Source organism: Panicum virgatum, chromosome 3K, assembly GCF_016808335.1.
Source record: "Panicum virgatum strain AP13 chromosome 3K, P.virgatum_v5, whole genome shotgun sequence".
In the NCBI taxonomy this organism is placed as follows: domain Eukaryota; kingdom Viridiplantae; phylum Streptophyta; class Magnoliopsida; order Poales; family Poaceae; genus Panicum; species Panicum virgatum.
The window spans coordinates 46,662,888-46,680,496 of record NC_053138.1 but is presented as its reverse complement, the minus strand read 5'-3'; the positions used below and the strand labels follow the sequence as shown (position 1 = coordinate 46,680,496).

The window sequence follows — 17,609 nt, the reverse complement described above, 5'->3', positions numbered from 1 at the left end:
TAAGCAAAATTTAAAGTATCTAAAAAGATTTGTAGAAAAAACCTTGCTACCTCTGTCACCCCGTGCACACACGCATTTTCATACTTTGATATCCTTTGACCAAGTTTTTAAACTTTTAGATGGTAAGAAAAAACTTTAGTAATGTTAGATTTGTATTTGAATGCGCACTCATATGGTGTTGATCTTATGGTCATGAACAACGTATTTATAATAATAATAATAATAATAATAATAATAATACTTAGGAGCCATTTGGGAAGGTTTCTCCTAAAAGTGGCTTCACGAGTAAAGATAAAGCCAGCGAAGCTAAAAAAATTGTCTTTACCAGATTTCTAATTCATTTTAGCTCGATCTTAGGAAACAGATTCACGCTGAACTGCATCAATTTGCACAAAACAGGTGAACCGAAGCCGGAATCACAAATCATGGGGACAGTACAGTTGTAAGTAGGAATCCATGTCAACGAAAGATCATATTTCAAAACATTTCAGAACACCTTGTTCAGTTGTTCATGCTTTATTACTGATAAAATTATACATAGGAGCTTGAACCACCTGGAGAAGAAAGAATCAAAGCAGGAATGTTACAAGAGACCATGTCTGCATCCAATACGTTTCGGCAGTGGAATAATTCAGATAATCCACATCCATCCCTAGCCGCCCTTACATGACAGTGAGCGACATAGTACACACAATGGAACGGCAATACTGATTTGCACAACAAGACGTGCAAGTTGAGCGCATTACCCTTATCATCCAATATTTTCTTCTTCCCAATGGGTGGACTACTCTGGATACAAACATCTTGTAACGTAGAGAGTGCTCTGTTCTCGAAATTTGTTTTGCTTGTGTGCATGTTGACATGACACATTGTTACCTGTCTGGAGAGGAAGTAATTGGCCACATCCGAAATATAGGGGAGGCTACTGCCAAGAACTGGGAGATCCCAAATACTACTTCTCAAAGCCTCACTCCAGAACTGGATATTAGGATGAACCTTTAGTAGAGCTCCAATAATCTTAGCTCCAAAAAATGACCCGTTCAGCTTCTTTGCCATCGCCATACCTATTGCTGCCATCCTTGGGAAATTCTCCTCAAAATCTGCATCTGGAAATGCAAGCGCCTTGAAGTAGAACCAGAACTTTTCACATGGTAGGATGCTAAGTTTGATCGGTTGCACAGTTCCGATGCTGGCAGTGTGGTTGTGAGGACTGGTTACAATGACCTTGCTCCCTTGTTTACAGGATCCTAGGTTCGACAAGAGCACTTGCAACATTTGTTTCTTCTCCGAATCAACATTCTCAAATACCATCAGGAACCTTTTATTGTTCAACTTGCGCTTGAATGTTTGCAGCAAACCATTGAAATTTCCGAAGTCACCTGTGCTGTACTTAGAATTAAGGACTATCCTTGTCTCACTATTTTCCATAACTGTCAAAGTGAAGAAATCAGACAACAAGATTGATGAGAAGTGGCTGCGTACCCTCACATCTTCACAAACATGCTGCACAAGGGTTGTCTTTCCAACACCAACATTGCCAATAATAGGAAGAATATCTAACTTCCTTTCTGAGGGATTGCCTTTGTGTAATAAAAAGTTGATGACCCTCTCTCTTTCAACATGCCGGCCAAACATCTCACAATCCACATAAAGGTTAGTCCTAAGAGGTTTAAGGATTGGTGGGCAGTTGTCTAACAGCATGACAAACTCTCTTATGCCAACTGATAAGTTCTGCAAATTTGCTAAAACGTTGTTGATCTCAAGAATGCTATCATCATTTGAAAATAGGGTCTTGATACTACTTGCAGAAATGCGTAAGCGCTTCGCAGGATTGAAAGATGACAATAAGAAAGGATAGGGTACACCCTTGTTATCATTGACATCTACAAGGTTTTGTGATCCACCCTTTGATATGTCAAGGAAGTAACGACCTTGGTACATACCACTGATGAGCTCTGAGAGCCACTCAAGAGTTCCATGATTAGTGATCTGCTTCCCCTTGGCCTCCTCGACCGCACTTCCAATCTTGATCAGCATATGATGTATCCTTGTTAACTTTGCATTGATGCTTTCTTGTCCAGTAGAACGACCAATAAGAATAGAGATTGCCCTGCTAACCATGTCACTGATGACTGCAGATATGAAAGCCTCTGCCATGGCAAAACTTTAGGGACGGAAGATCTTTCTATACTATGAGGAACCTGGGGAGACTTTAAGACTTACCTATTCATCTTCTCTAGAGGGCAATTTGTTTTTAAACGCTCTGATTGTAGCTTCATTATTGTTGCTTCGCACTCACATTAATTTCCCGAGTGGTGAGTTGTTCCAAGAATAAAAAGACCACGAATACAAGTCAGTGCGAATGAAAGTGACAATCGAAGGACTTCGGTACTCTCATTCTGGATGATAGAAGTAGAACAGGCCATTTCCATGAGAGGATGGATCTGTCAGCAATAAGTGGACTTGAAGACAGTGATCCATAGCCGAAATTTCCAAGAAGATAATAACAGGATGGAACCGGAGACCTTAGGTCCACCAGTGACAAACTCAATTATTGTGAGCGAGAGTGCGAGACAAAGGAAATGGCATCCTCTTCTGCAGGTGGCCAGCAGCAATCATTATATATGCACCACCCAGTCATATCCGGGATGCCCCCATTTCTCCCTGTTGCAGATAAAAGGAAACCAAAGGGAAATTGTATCTCTTGTTTATTTTTCTTCCCAAAGATCTTTGCTATGTGAAGCAGCTGGTTTAGCTAAATAGGAGTGTTAATGGGATGAGCTAAACTTTAGCCAAGACTCAAACACTGTAGCAAGGATAAGGATATGAGTAGTACTAATAGACCCACGTACGGCAAGTGTATTAGAAAACAAAAGAATGACACCACACAAACTGAAGTTTCTAAGAAGCCCAGATAGGACAGGCACCAGAGAGCCATGCCTGCAGTGGTGAATCTAGAATTGGAAGTTAGGGTGGTTCAATAGAAAATTTTTTGATATCGCAGCAGCTTAAGTGTCTTATAAAAGTCTTCAAAACCACAACTAACTAAGAAGTTTACCTTAAAATAAAAAAGTTTGCACCCTTTGGATCCGCCAGTGCATTGCCTGTGAGCGGTATCCGTCAACCTAGTGCGCGTCACGTCATCTTTCCGGGCGGCATTTCCACGAACACGCCGCAGGCAGGACGTCCTTGGACTGGGGAGCAGCAAGGAATTTCGCCTCGCCCAACCGCAAGCCATCTAAAAAATTGGAAGTTGAGACGGTAGCGGCAGCGCCGCACCTCTGCCTCGTCTCGCTGACGCCGCGTGGGGAAATAATAGGTTTTTTTATATACATATATACTCAGCCACTGTGCAAAACAAGATCATGTTTACAATCCCTCGCAGCAGCAGGCTGTTCATCTGTTCATTTTGTGATTCATCATAGCATGAATTACTTAGAGGCCGGAATCACCAAATCTAAAATTAAAAGTTGCTATGTTTTGCGTATGATCGAGGTCGGGACTCTTTCCTTAATCTAAAAAAACCTGGATACAAAGTCAAAAGTCAAGAGTCAAGTCAGAGGTTCTTCATCATATTCATATTGATACAAAAGGGTGGGCCTCAATAATTCATTAATTCCAAAAACTTTTGGGAGCTGGTGCCTATTTTCAACGACGTGCCATGACCGGCAAGTTAGTGGTTGACGACTCCAGGGAATCTCAAGTCTTGCAAGTCATTTCCCCAGCAGTAATTTCTCTTGATACGTTCTCATACTTGGTCATTATTTTGTCTTCAAAGTTAGACAAGGACTGACTGGAATGTGACCGTCGAGCGCACACACACATACAAGCTGATATATGTTCTTCAGAAAGACTAGTAATAATCTCCTTTCCTGCTAGAAGATTTCTCTTTTCGAGGAATTATTCTGCAAGAGGAATTCGCCATGGCCGATGCCATCTTTTCTGCTTTTGTTAGTGATATGGTCAGTAGAGGGATCTCATTTGTATTTGAGCATTTTGGTCACCAACAAAGCACAGAAGCCAAGCTACAAAGGTTATGCCACATGCTCACCAGGGTCCACAGCGTCGTAGAGGAGGCTAAAGGAAGGCAGATCACGAATGATGGCACCCTCCAGTGGCTCTCGGAGCTCATTGATGGTGAGTTCCAGGGGCGGTATTTGCTTGACACAATCAGAAGCGGTGAGCACGATATTGAAGAAGATGAGCACGATGGCGACAAGGTAGCTCCTCCCCGAGCTTTCTCCATATCTGTGCTTAATCCTTTGAAGCGTGTGCGGATTGCTACCAAGGACGTCTTGTTACAAAATGATGGCGGAGTTGATGAGATCCACAGGGTTCTTGAGAGCTTGCAGGGCATATCCGGTGATCTCAAGGAGTTCATCATGCTCATGCAAAACTGCCAACCAATCGGACGGCCGCTACCAACAAACATCTTTGTTGATGGACAGATGTTTGGTCGCCATGTTGAGAAGGAGAGGATCATCAACTTCCTCCTCCATGACGGGGGTGGGTCAATTGGAAAGTTGGGTGTGCTAGCTATAGTTGGTGACATCGGAGTGAGAAAGACAACCTTGGTGCAGCATGCTTGCGATGATGCTAGGGTGCGCAACTGTAACACCTCAGGTGTTAATTACCTGTCACTAAGGCTAATTACGGCCATTAGCGCCACAAACTACTGGAGGGAAACTTTTTAACAAGTCTGGGCCAGTTCAGCCCGGACCGGTCTGACCGGTATAGGCAACCGGTCTGACCGGTCGAATCCGAGTTGGCGGGTTTGGACCCCACAGCATTTAAATCACTCTTTCTCTTCTCCCCCACCATCTCCCTCACCCTCCCCGTGCTCAGCCCGAGCTCAGGCTCTCCCCCTCTCATTTCTCCTCCAAACCCTAGAATCCGAATCCCTCCCTTCCCACTTGATCCGAGGTTGAAGGAAGCTTCAATCGGCGTGGAGGATCATCAACTCCATGTGTTCCTTCCTTGAGTCACTTGGATTCAAGTTCTTGGTGTAAGGGAGAGCTCACCTCAAGGTAAACAAGGGTTTGGCTCGATCTCTCGTTCTAAAGGGTTGTAATCGATTCCCTCCGGTCAAATACGTCCTAGTGTATCCCTGAACTAGATCCTAGAATGGTTTTAGAATTGGTGGACGATTTTCGCCGCCTCATGGATTCTAGCTTCTGTTCTGGTTGGGACCGGTCTGACCGGTCGGAGGGACCGGTCTGACCGGTGATGCGGCTGGGTTAGTGTGACCGGTCTGACCGGTCGGAAGGACCGGTCTGACCGGTGGGGGTTGGCTGAGAGGGTGTAAAGTCGGGGTAGTGGGTACAATCGGTTAGAAATTATTTTGGCTATTAGTTGCTGGTAATTTTTATAAGTCATGCACGCATTCTCATGTCATATGCATATGCATACGTGTAGCAGCCGCGGCGGAGGAGGTCGTATATGAGGTGGTTGCGGAGCCACAGGAGCCGCAGGGGCAAGCCCCGTAGGAGGAGGTTCGTGGGGAGTCGGCCCAAGGCCCAACTCACCCCAGTGTTGAGTAGCAGACGCAAGGCAAGCCCCGGAGCACAACCTATTAATTTAAATTATGACAACCTATATATATATATATATATTACTTGTGCATTACGTATAGAAATTGGTTGAAACCCTAGTTGCATGATCTCTAGGATTCCTTGAGTTTATACTAGTATGATAGGACGATAGTAATGCTATGCTTAAGAGTTCTCGGTAGAAGTCAAGTGACTTCTTGTCACTCGCGAGATATAGGATATATAGAAGTCGAGTAATATCCATTTACTCGCGAGATATAGGTTATGTCCACTGATATTATAGTACCTGAGTATTGTAATGGAGATGGAGATGTGAGACCGGGCGGGGATGATGTATAGGTATGGCCGCAGGATAGGGTTCCTGGGTGCCTTAGCCCCGTCTGAGTCGATTAAGGACCGGTCGTTGTCGGTAGTGCTGATCGGGGATTGAATTGTACTAACCGCATGCTTCGAAAGTACAGAACTTCTACCCACCCCTTAGGGCGAGTCGAGTGGCCGCGGAGAATCGGGATGCATATGTTTACTTTTGGTGGTCTCTCGTAGGGCTCGGCTGACTATATGCAGGTGGGGCGGTTCTGTAGTTCGAGGCAGGGAGGGGAATGGTTAGCATGTATAGTCCGACGGGGCAAATGCGTGCCGTGTTGGTTAGGTCCACCTTGCAAGGTTAAATCGGATCGATTCGCCGTGTCTCGCGGTTATTAGGGCCCTGATCTCTTTGCTGTATCGTAGCAAAATGTTAGAATGTGAGTTATATACATATATATAAAATATTGAGCATATAGAATTATTTTTGCTTGCCTCACCATGATTGCTATAGTGGGTCTATGCAAATAATAGATGTGAGTTAATTTATATAGAAAACTAGAGCTAAAATAATGAAAGTAAGGAGTTACTTTAGTCGCTCTTTCTGCAAAATAACCACCAGCCAAATGCCGTGCATGTCTAGGTATGTGGGCTAAGTTATACCCACTGGTCGGGTAAGCCTTGCTGAGTATTAGTATACTCAGGATTTGTTGCCATAATTATTATTTCAGGACACCCGGACGTCAATTTCGGCCCCTGCTGCGTTAAATTCGTCCGCAGAGATGCAGAGGGGTGGGAAGTGGTGGAGCGAGACCCTTAGGTTAGGGCGTTGTCGAGTTGTACACTTGAGGGCTGAGTGTGTAGCCGTTCTGTGTAGTGAGACCGGTCTGACCGGTCCGTGGGACCGATCTGACCGGTGGAGTCGGCAGGTAGTGCCGACCGGTCCGACCGGTTTGTAGAACCGGTCTGACCGGTCTTGAAAGAGCAGAACTGGTGGAAGCTAAAGTAGTTGTATGATCTTTTGAATTCGAACTTCAGTCACATTTATCGTAAAGTTTTGTAAATTATTTAGGTATTTGAACTCAGCTTGTAAACTTAATGTTACGTGTCGTGATCGCTATTGTATTTTAAGTAAAGTGTCGTGCTTGTACCATCTGCGCCTGCCTTTGCGTGGGACTACCGGTGTTATTTCAATCGGGCCGTGAGTTGAGAAAGGATCGCCAAATTAAGCCGTTAAGCTAATGCGCCCGATGTGTTCAAATGACGGCCATTACGCTTAATTAGAGTTTTAATTTGGCAGTTCCGTCACAGCAACTATTTCCCGGTGATCATACTGTGCTGTACATATGCCATAGCGGCGAATGGTGGAACCGTTGTTCTACAGTCCAAACATGTCATCGGAGGTGCAGATATGAACTGGAATGACCCAGTGCAGTTAGATAATGGGAGCTTTGGCAACAAGAGGTTCCTAATGGTATTTGAGGACATGGATATGCATAAGAAGAAGATGTTGGAAGGGCTCCTACCAGTCCTGAGAAGGGAATGCAAGGAGGGGAGCAAGGTAATCATCACAACCAAAAATCCGAGGGTCGCAACCATTGGAACCGTGGAGCCGATCATACTCAAGGCCTTGCCCTTCCCGGAGTACTGGTTCTTCTTCAAGGCTCATGCCTTCGCAGGCAGAGATGTTGAGGAAAACCCAAGGCTTGTAGCACTCGGCAAAGCGATTGCGAGGAAACTAAATGGGTCATTCTTTGGTGCAAAGATTGTCGGAGGTGTCCTAAGGGATTATCCAAATCATATGGATGGTGTAAGGTCTTGAGAAGCAACATTGAAGGCTTGTCTCTGCTGGGTGATGGCATTGGTTACATTGCAGATTTGGCTGGGAACTTGCTTCCGAGTCATGTGGACATGTTCCTGGTGACAATTTTTACTGACACCTTGGCTTCTCATAGTGATTTCACAACGTTAAAAGATCTGTCTGGGGGCCATGGCAGTGAGGCCTGCTTGGCAGCAGAAAACATAAACTTAGTATTGCTGTGCAAGTCAGTGTTGCCGTTCTGTAATTATTATCACATTGCTCATTGCACTGTAGGCCACAGTTCTTTTTCAGTACCTTGTATGCTAATCATCTCTAGCTTGGGTCACGAGAACTTATAGTTACAGTCCACTTTGTATATCGACTATACTTCAATCTGTATGTTTGTTCTGATCATTGTTTTAACAGAGCAAGGCACTTGGATCAACCATTACGATGATATATCCATTTTGTCACAGGCAAACACTGCAGTAACTATGGTTCTCAGACAGCGCATTTGAAATAATGTGGAACAGCGTACATGTAGCTCAAATTAAACCACAGATTGATTCTTTGAATCAACGAGAACATCACCCATGGGCTGGAGCTGGGGAGAAGGTGAAGATCTGAGTGCAGTTAGCAGCCTTTCAATTTGTCTATAAAAATAGCGTGTGCATAATGGGAGACAACAATCATTGTCACTGTTTTTCCTCTCTGCTCGTCACAAGTACCTCTTGTGGAAAATCAGCCAAACACAGAGAATTTATAAAATAATTTCGATAGTGAAACACTGAAAATAGCAACAAATATTAATTGCAAGCACAGCATGTCATAATGGTTCCTCTTACTGCATTTCATTTCATAGTGTACATATTTTTAAAAGTTAATGGATCTCCAACTGCCAATCAAGAAAGGGCCAACAGACTGCAGATACAAATGTTGCATGCTGGAGCAAGAAAACAAAATTTTCATTTACATAGTACAAGAACTAAATGAAGTCTTGTGATTGTCAACCAGGTAGTAGGTAGTAAAATTTTCCAGTCAAGAAATTAAGCCAACATTGCTTTGTGGTCTCTACTTGAAGATATATTGAACCACAGACTAGTGATTCACACATGGTTTGTTGCTGAAAGGCATGCTCGCATATCGTTGTTCCTAGTAAGCGTAGAAAAACACAAAGTAGATAGATCATGTCTTGCTCAGGCATTTGGGAATCTGAGGCATGGGGAGCGTGCAAAACGCAGCTATCTAAGAATGGTATGTTTCTTCATTTATGAAGTTAGGCACGATGGTTCAAGGACTGAACTAATAGTGTTATTTTGGGTCCAGCCTATTTCTAGAATTATATGATTTCCACGACAAATAAAATCACAGCTCCATGCATGTCAACTGGAATGGCTATTAAGATGCAGCTGGAACTCCTCAGATTAAATTCTATTAGTGGTTCAGAGGGAGCCATCCTGGTTTGTCAAGTTCTTGCTTAATTTATACAATGCAAAACATCATTTGTGAAAGTAGCTCATAGTCGAATTCAGCCTTTTACATGGTTTGCTAGTTTTGCACAAAACATGATTTGGTGCTTTGTCTATATGCAGAGTAGCGTAGCCAAACTAGGAAAGGATATTAAGATGCAGCTGGAATTCTTCAGGTTACATCCTGAAGATTAGTGGTTCAGAGCTCAAAGGCACCATCCTGGTTTATTAAGTTCTTGTTTAACTTTAGAATGCCAAAGTGATTTGTGAAAATAGTTCATAATTGAGTTTAGTCTTTTATATGGTTTGCTAATTTCCCACAAAACATTCTTTGGTTCTTTGTCTATATGCGTAGTAGGTGCTAGAAAGATGTAGAAGATGCAAATATCATTCTCAACCATATTCAGATGGAGTCCTGGTATGCATATCTGTGTACAGCAGGACACTTGGGCCATGGGCTTGATGGGCTAAATATAGAGATACTATGTACTATTATGGCCCTGTTTGTTTTCGCTTAGCTTATAATCTAAGTGTGTCCGAGAGAAGCGAAGATTTTCTCGCTTCTCGCTTCTCATAGTTCAAATCTCTGAAGCGGATTACCATAGAAGCGAAAATAAACAAGACTTTTGGTTGAATTATCACTTATTTCCACCGATAAACCGATTATAATTGGAAACAAACAGGGCCTCTATACATTACTACACTTAACTACACTTAACGGTGGGGTAGTGAAACTGGTGAAGCAAACAGGATAAGGAGGAAGGGATTGCAGCAGACATACTGAATGGCAAACTTTCAGGATCTGCTTCTAGAAATAAAGAAATGCTTTAGCCATATACAAATAAAAATATTAATGTTTAGATTTTAGAATTGGTCGGTACAAGTGAACGATCAACTTTGTCAAGAGGAAGTGAAGGGTGGTTAATTGGCTCCTAATGGAACTGCACAGCAGAGCCATGTCAACTCGAGTTACATCAGAAAAGTAGTTTCAGTGAAAATCAATGTGGCTGAACAGCTAGTGAAAAGTCTGAAACGTGTGCTAGCTGACGCCTCGACGTGTCATGACCAACAACCATACTCCAGGCAATCTCGAGTCTTGCAACCATACTGTGCAAGTCAGCATTGCACTCTGTAATTCTTTGTTACATTGCTCATAGGTCTATAGGCTCATCAAACACTTGTTAAGAGCTCACTGCGGTCTAGCCTAATACCTTGTATATCGATAATCTCTAGTTACTGTCACAACAACATAGAATTATCGCCCACCATTATCTGCATTTCACTCTGCATGCAAGTTCTATAGATGGTTTTAAGTTTTAGCAGAGCAAGGCACGTGACATCAGTAAGACGACATCCATTTTGTCTTGTGCACAGAGCAAGTATAAGGACACAAACTAAGAGAATATACAGAGAAGCAATCGACACTGTACTAGTGCACATGGAAAAACATGTACCCTCAACAAAACAAGTGCCTTGCGCCAGTGGAAAAAAGAAAGTGAAGAAACAACAGGTACTTAATGCCTATTACTTTGGATCAGCCACAACATCACCAGTGGTGACAAGCATCCGGGCCGGAAGCACAGGAAAAAGTCAGGCACTGCCCTGCAGTAAGCAAGCAAGTACTTGGCATCTTGCTGTACATGGCTGTTGCGTATATATCAGAACTGCATTGAGAGTTTGAGACTGAATTCGCTATTGTGATAGCATACAATTTATTCATATGTCACATTGAGCTAATTGTAATGCTACAGATCACCCAATCCTAAAGTAGCAGCAAACATATACAAAAAACGGCTGGAGGGATTACACCGAAGAAATATTTTAAACTAGTCTTAGATCAAAAGTCATATTATATTTAACCGTGTGAAAGTGGAAAAGATGCACAGTACCACTTAATTAATTATGACAATATTGATCAACTAAAAGTCTAAAAGGAACTATACAATAAAATAAAAAATGTTCTGAAGCATATGGATGTGGGGGTGTCCTCAACAAATAAAAGCAGCACACTTTTTTTTTGTTGATCTGATCTGATCTGAGTGGTGTCAATTGCCTTCACGTATCATGACCGATGACCATTCATTTCAGGACACCTCTGGTCTTTCAAGTCACTTTCGTGCAAATAAAGACTCAGTCGCACTGTTGACTTCAGCAATAACTGAGAAGAAACTGGCCACCAAGCCCAAACGTCATATGTACATGTATTTCCTGCTGAAAGACTCCTAGATCTCTTCTCCAGCTATAGAAACCTACAATGGCAGATGCCATCATCTCTGCCATCATAGGCGATGTTGTCAGTAGAGCGATTTCTCTTCTCGTTGGGCGCTTTAGCAACCAAGAAAGCACTGAAGACAAGCTGCAAAGGATAAGCCATCTGCTCATCAGAATCCACAGCGTGGTAGAGGAAGCAAAAGGGCGGCAGATCTCCAACCACGGCACCTTCCAGTGGCTCTCGGAGCTCATCAACAGTGAGTACCAGGGCTTTTACTTGCTCGATTCCATCAGGTGTGGAAACCAGGAGGCTGAGCGATGTGACCATAAGGTAAATCCCCAAGTTTCCACCTTGTCCTTGTTTAACCCTGCAAAGCGTGTGAGGGTTGCTGGGTGCACCATGAGGAGCTCATACTCCTGGCACCATGATCTCAGTGTTGATGAGATTAACAGGGTGCTCAAGAGATTGCAAGGCATGTCTTGTGATCTCATGGAGTTCATCATGCTCTTGCAAAACTGCCAGCCAATCCGCCGGCCTCTAGGCACTAACATCTTCCGTGAAGGGCAGATGTTCGGTCGGCATGTTGAGAAAGAGAGGATAATCAACTTTCTGTTGCATGAGGATGATCAGTCAACAGGGGAATTGGGTGTGCTACCAATTGTTGGCGGCAATGGAGTTGGGAAGACAACCCTGGTGCAACACGCCTGCGATGATGCCAGAGTGCGCAACCACTTCCCGGTGATCTTGATGTACTCTTGTATCTATGACATTAAAAAGAGCGAAGGAACTCCAAATGACCCACTGGGGTATGTCAAGAGGAATAGTTTTTGTGACAAGAGGTGCCTGATGGTTTTTGAGGATGTTGACATGCATAGGAAGCAGATACTCGAGGAGTTCCTGCAGAGCCTGAGATGCAGCAAGGAAGGGAGCAAGATAATCATCACGACTATCAGTCAGCGTATTGCAAACATTGGAACAGTGGAGCCAATCATACTAACCGCATTGCCCTGCCCTGAGTACTGGTTCTTCTTCAAGGCGCATGCATTTGCAGGTAGAGACGTGGAAGATAGCCCAAGGCTGATGGCTGCAGGGAAAGAAATAGCAAGGAAGCTGAACGGGTCATTCATTGGTGCGAAGATGGTTGGAGGTGTGCTTAGGGACCACCCGGATCCAAAGTTCTGGTGCAACGTCCTGAGGAGCAACATTGGGGGGATGTATCAGATCGGTGGTGTCATCAGCTACATATCGGACATAGCTGGAAACTTGCTACCAGGTCATGTGGACATGTGCAGGGTGACCATTTCTAAGGACCCGTTTCCTCCTGAGACGACAGAGTTGGCCAGGTTCAAGGATCTGTGCCATACTGTTCCAAATGGAAGCATGATGGCATGTTTGGCAGATGACATCCAATTTGCGAAAGTGTTGTTGTGCAAGTCAGTGTTTCCGTTCTTTAATGAGCACTATATTGCTCATTGCTCTTACACTTGCACCGTAGGCTCTTGTTCAACTCTCGAACTCTCTCTTCCATCTACAGTTGAGAGAGGCGAAAGGGAGGCGATTCGTGCTCCCGCCGGCGAGGTCGCCGTTCCCCTTCGCCTCCGGCGGCTGTTGAGCCCTTGGATGTGAGTGGGAACGGTGGCTCTCGTTCGAGCGGTGTAGATTAGGTACTAGCTTGTCTAAGGTCTGGTGTCCAGTGGCGACGTCAAGGCGGCGGCGGCGGCGGCGGCGGCAAGGAATAAGGTTCTCCCGGTCTCTTCCTCGCCCCGATGGTGCTCCGCTCCGGCGCCGTCGGCGAGGCTGTGGAGGAGGGGCGTCCAGCGTGAAGCCCCAGTTCAGGAGCCGTCTGCTAGTGGCTCGTCGTTTGGTGAGTTCGCTGGCTTCTGTTGTCGAGGATGGAGCGACAGCTCAGGGTCCTGTGGTTCTTGGGAGAGTGGATCTACGCTCGGTTGTCCTGTGGCGGCAGGTCCCGTCGCCGGCGAGTCTGGATCCAGGGGCGCTGGTGCTCGGGGCATGTCCCCGGGCGATGCTTTCTCAGCGTTTGCTTCATCTTGCTCTTCGGTGCGAGTGTCTACTACGGCTCTTTCAAAGCCTCGCGGCGATGGGGCTCCAGTTGTCCTGCAGTTGGCGGAGTTTGGCCTCCGGCGATGGTCGGCGGCGACGGACTTCAGTGGATTCGGCTTGCACTGGGTCAAGGGACTTGGTTGTAATTGTTTTGTTTTCAGGGGCCTGTGTGCTAGTTTGCCGTATCAGCTGTGCTCTGTATCCTTCCTTGGTGTACCTGTATTTGTACTGTCCTTAACGTATAATACAGGTATGTCTTGAACTCAAAAAAAAAAGCTTGTATCACCACTAGTTCGAGATATGTGAATTCAATTAGTTTCAGTTTTTAAAGAGTTGCTGTTAATTTCTGTATGTGTATGGAAGTTAACTCTAAAAGAGAACGAAACAATACTTTCTCAAATCGGAACGTCAAAATAATCTCCGCAAGGACCCGTGCTGCCCTGCCTCGAGCCTCCACATGCCCCGCCTCTGCTGGTCCACGATCGCGTGCGCCCCCCGCCTCCGTGCGCCTCTACTGCTGGTCCGTGGCCTATGGTCCTCTGCTAGACTACAATGGCCAGGTAATTAATCTCCAATCTCCAGTCTTCCATTCCCTTCCCTCTGCTCTGGTGCTTCCCTTCCCTAGTTCCCTCTGCTGCTTGTGCTAGCTCTGCCCCATGCCTCTATTGCTTGCTGCTTGGAGAAGAGAAAGGATGGCAGGAGCAATTGGAAAGGTAAGAATGTATTCTACAACAGCTCAATAAAGGTATGTATGCTACTAAATTTTGCTGTCATGGTAGGTTTATGATATGTCTATGGCGTCACCTTGCCTCGCACCTTATACGCCTAGGCGGTGTGAGGGGTAGGTCGCCACGAGTCGCCATAGCGCCTTAAGAACCATGAAGTTGCTTGTGGCTGGATGAAAAATCTTCTTAAAAGTGACAAATTATATATACTTCACACATTTATTTTGTCTAACAAGCATGAATCAGCTATGGCTCTTTGGTGCTGTTCAGATACTTATGTGGAAGCAAACAGTACCGGTTTGCAGAGAGTAAAGTGTGCTATTGCCTATCGACATATGCTCAACGATAAGCGAATGAACCGACAATATAAACAACATCTGGGTACAATGAAATTACTCTATAATTCATTAAGAAGATTACTTCCACATCCACAACATAATTAACATAATAAAGCAGAAAACAATTTAATAGTTCAGATAAGACATTAAGACTACAATAAATACAAAATTTACCAGTTCTATTTTTCATCTTCCTCCTATGTTATGATACCCAGTTGCACACTTGAACAAGCACCTTCCAATTCAAGGGCTCCCATTGTTACTGACAACAAAAGTAGGCCACGCCATGATGTAAGGATGCTCATGCCCGTCATCATTTTTATAGAAGATCTTTTCCAGCTTCCTTGTTTCCAGGCAGAAAGACAGGTACCAGCAAGGTATAGTAGCATCTATAAATGTCTCAAAGGTTGACAGGTAGACAACGCCGTCCAGAATTGAAACTACTTTAAGGCCAACATGATAATCCAGTGAGCCATTGGTAGCCTGAAGAACCTCTTCCTTCAACGGGATCACACTGTCAAGCATCCACATCTCAACACCATCAGCATCTGCTCTCCTGAACCAAATGGACAATGTGAAATCGGCTGCGGAGACGATACAGGGCCTGCCATCCTTGGCTTCCCCGGTCATGTAGAGGTGCCCCTTCCCCTTCAATTGCTCCGGCAGATCAATGAAGGAGAATTGCAGCGTTGCCGTGTCCAGCACCACCTGGCAAGCCTGCTTCGCGTGTGACCAGTACAGATTCCCATTCACCTGTCTGCCCCAGAGGAGCCAGTACTTCTTGCCTGATGGCTGCGCCGGCGCGGGCTTGGACCAGGGGAGAATCTGCCACGCCCTGGAGCCCGACGAGAAGACGGCGGCGCGCAACCGCCGCTTGTCGTGGCAGACGGTGACCACGCGGAATGATCCGGGGATCCCGTCGGAGGAGAGCAAGAAGGGATCCACGTAGACGCACTCGCCGCGGCAGCCGTCGGACAACTCGTCTGGCGGCGTGGGGAAGAGATCCAGGGCCCGGGAGAGGGGGTTGTAGACAGCCATCTGCTCGGTACTCTGGTTGAGGAGAAGGAGGGATCCGCTGCGGCACTCCGCGATCTGCCACCCGGGGGAGGCGTCGTCGTGGCCGGGGACGCGGGTGAGGAAGACGTCGGCGCCGCGGGCGGCGGCGGCGAGGTCCGGGTCCGAGCTGCGGCGAACGGGCCTGAACGAGGGCATATCGGCGCCAACGTAGTCGAAGAAGATGCCCAGGAGAGGGGGCGGGCGGAGCGCGGCGAAGCGGCGGCGGAAGGCGGGGGAGGAGCGGACGGCGAGCGCGGCGCGGACGAGTCTCGGGAGGGAGGGCAGGCGGAGGAAGATCTCAAGGAGGAGGTCGTCGCCGAGGGAGCGTATGGTGGTGCCGGAGGCCGGGGCTTGGGGTTTTTCCGGCGGCGGCGGCGGCGGTTGCTGCGAGCGGGTGGCCATGGCGACTGGCCAGCCGAGGCTGCAGCGCGGAGACGACGGGCCAGTTGATGTGTTAGCTTGGTGGGCTCTTTGTGGGCTGGGCCGTCTCCGGACTGGCCTATATTTTAGTGGAACTTCCTCAGCTATGCCCTGTTTGGAACCGCGACGTACAATTGCGCGTCGCGTTTTCGCGAACACGGCTCCGCGGCCGCTTTTCGAAATCATGGGCGGACATTTGATTTCTTCGGACTCCATACCGCGGGCTTCACCCAGTCGCACGTCTGTCGCAAGGTGTTCGGCGGGATTATTCCGCTTATCTCGCGAAAGGTTCGTCGGGAACGCCAAAAACGCGGTTCCAAACAAGGCCTATGGTAAAATATTTGATTTCATCCTTCAACTATAAATTCAGACATCGAGGTTCCCCCAACAATCAAAATGGTTTGATTCACCCGCTCGGCGGTTTCACAAACGGTTTTCTCATTTTTTTCGTTGATTTTTCTTCCTTCTCTCTTTTTTACACTCAATTGAGGTAGCAAATGTGGATAGAAATTATAGCAATTGGCATAATGGTAGAGGAGAGCACAGATGACCTAGTTCCGCAAATCTTTTGAAGTTAAAACTCAAACAAACTTGAAATTTGAAAATTTGAAGAAAGAAAGAACTAAAACTTCATTTGATTATTAAAGCATCATGATCAGCTCCATCTTTGACAAAATTTAAACTATGTCATACATATTCGAGGTGCATCATTAGAGAAATTTTGTGAGTATTGGGTTATATAGCAAAATTTTAAGTTTCTTAGAAATTGTCAAATTTGAGCCAAATTTGATTCTTTTTTTATTTATTTTCATAGAATTTAAAATACTCAATCATTTTCCACACACACATATATATATATGCAAATTCTTGAGAATATTTTTGAATTATGTGAAAATAAATAAATAGTATAAATTTTTATTCAATTTGACCCTTCCTAATAAAATTCAAATTTTGCTATAGAACCTACACTCACAAAAATTTCGTAGTGATATACCTCTAATATGTGTCACATAGTTCAAATTTTATCAAAAATTGAGCTCATCTTGATGCCTTCAAAATTCATTGAATTTAATTCTTTCTTTCTATAAAATTTTAAGTTTCAAATTTCTTTAGATTTAAACACTGTAAATTTGGGCTCCTTGTTGTCTCCTCTACCACAATGACACTTTTCATGATTGTTAAACCATGTTTGCTGCCTCAATTTAGTGAAAAAAAAGATAAGGGTGAAAAATATATGAAAAATGTAAAACCGCTTAGGGAGGTAAAAATAATGATTTTTATAATTGGGGAGGCTAGATACCTAGTTTTGCAGTTGAGGGTGTTAAATTAGAATTTTGCGATAGTTGAGGCAGGGAAAGTAGACTTTCCCTATTTTAGTTCCGTCTCAAGATTCACATAGCACAATGACGGCTCTAACACGATTTTAATTGTAATTTTTCACAAATCTATTAATTATCACAGAAATATAAAAAATAATGTGATCTAGCATTATATGAAATCTAAAAAAAAACATGCCTTTCTTGTAACATGATTGTTTTTATAGCATGCGTGTTTGCTATTACAACAAACTAAATTTATTTCTGCATAAACTTAAGTGCATAGAAACCACGTCTAAGAAAAAGACTGCATACTAAATCAGGGATAATATGGGAGTGCGCGTGTGTGTGCGTGCGTG

At 44.9% G+C, this 17,609-nt stretch overlaps 2 protein-coding genes and 1 pseudogene across 4 annotated transcripts; 1 reads left to right on the top strand and 2 right to left on the bottom strand.

Annotated features, from left to right (window-relative positions):
• Positions 1–443: 443 nt before the first annotated feature.
• Positions 444–2,574, bottom strand: LOC120699365 (disease resistance protein RGA2-like). Of its 2 annotated transcripts, XM_039983345.1 has the most exons (2): positions 2,224–2,574; positions 444–2,150 (listed from the first exon to the last, which is right to left on the bottom strand). In XM_039983345.1, exon 2 carries the CDS (start codon positions 2,119–2,121, stop codon positions 532–534), a length of 1,590 nt encoding a protein of 529 aa, XP_039839279.1. In that variant the 5' UTR covers positions 2,122–2,150; positions 2,224–2,574; the 3' UTR covers positions 444–531. The 2 variants fall into 2 exon arrangements, with proteins under 2 accessions (XP_039839279.1, XP_039839278.1); XM_039983344.1 differs by having other exon boundaries at positions 444–2,574.
• A 1,223-nt stretch (positions 2,575–3,797) lies between these two features.
• On the top strand, positions 3,798–13,657 carry LOC120699364 (annotated as a pseudogene). The gene is made up of 3 exons (XR_005685375.1): positions 3,798–4,605; positions 7,163–7,883; positions 11,368–13,657. The product of XR_005685375.1 is annotated as an uncharacterized LOC120699364 (transcript).
• An 830-nt stretch (positions 13,658–14,487) lies between these two features.
• LOC120699363 lies at positions 14,488–15,977 on the bottom strand. Its single transcript, XM_039983342.1, has one exon. The coding sequence runs from the start codon at positions 15,914–15,916 to the stop codon at positions 14,702–14,704; it is 1,215 nt and encodes a 404-aa protein (XP_039839276.1). The 5' UTR covers positions 15,917–15,977; the 3' UTR covers positions 14,488–14,701.
• Between the last annotated feature and the right edge of the window lie 1,632 nt (positions 15,978–17,609).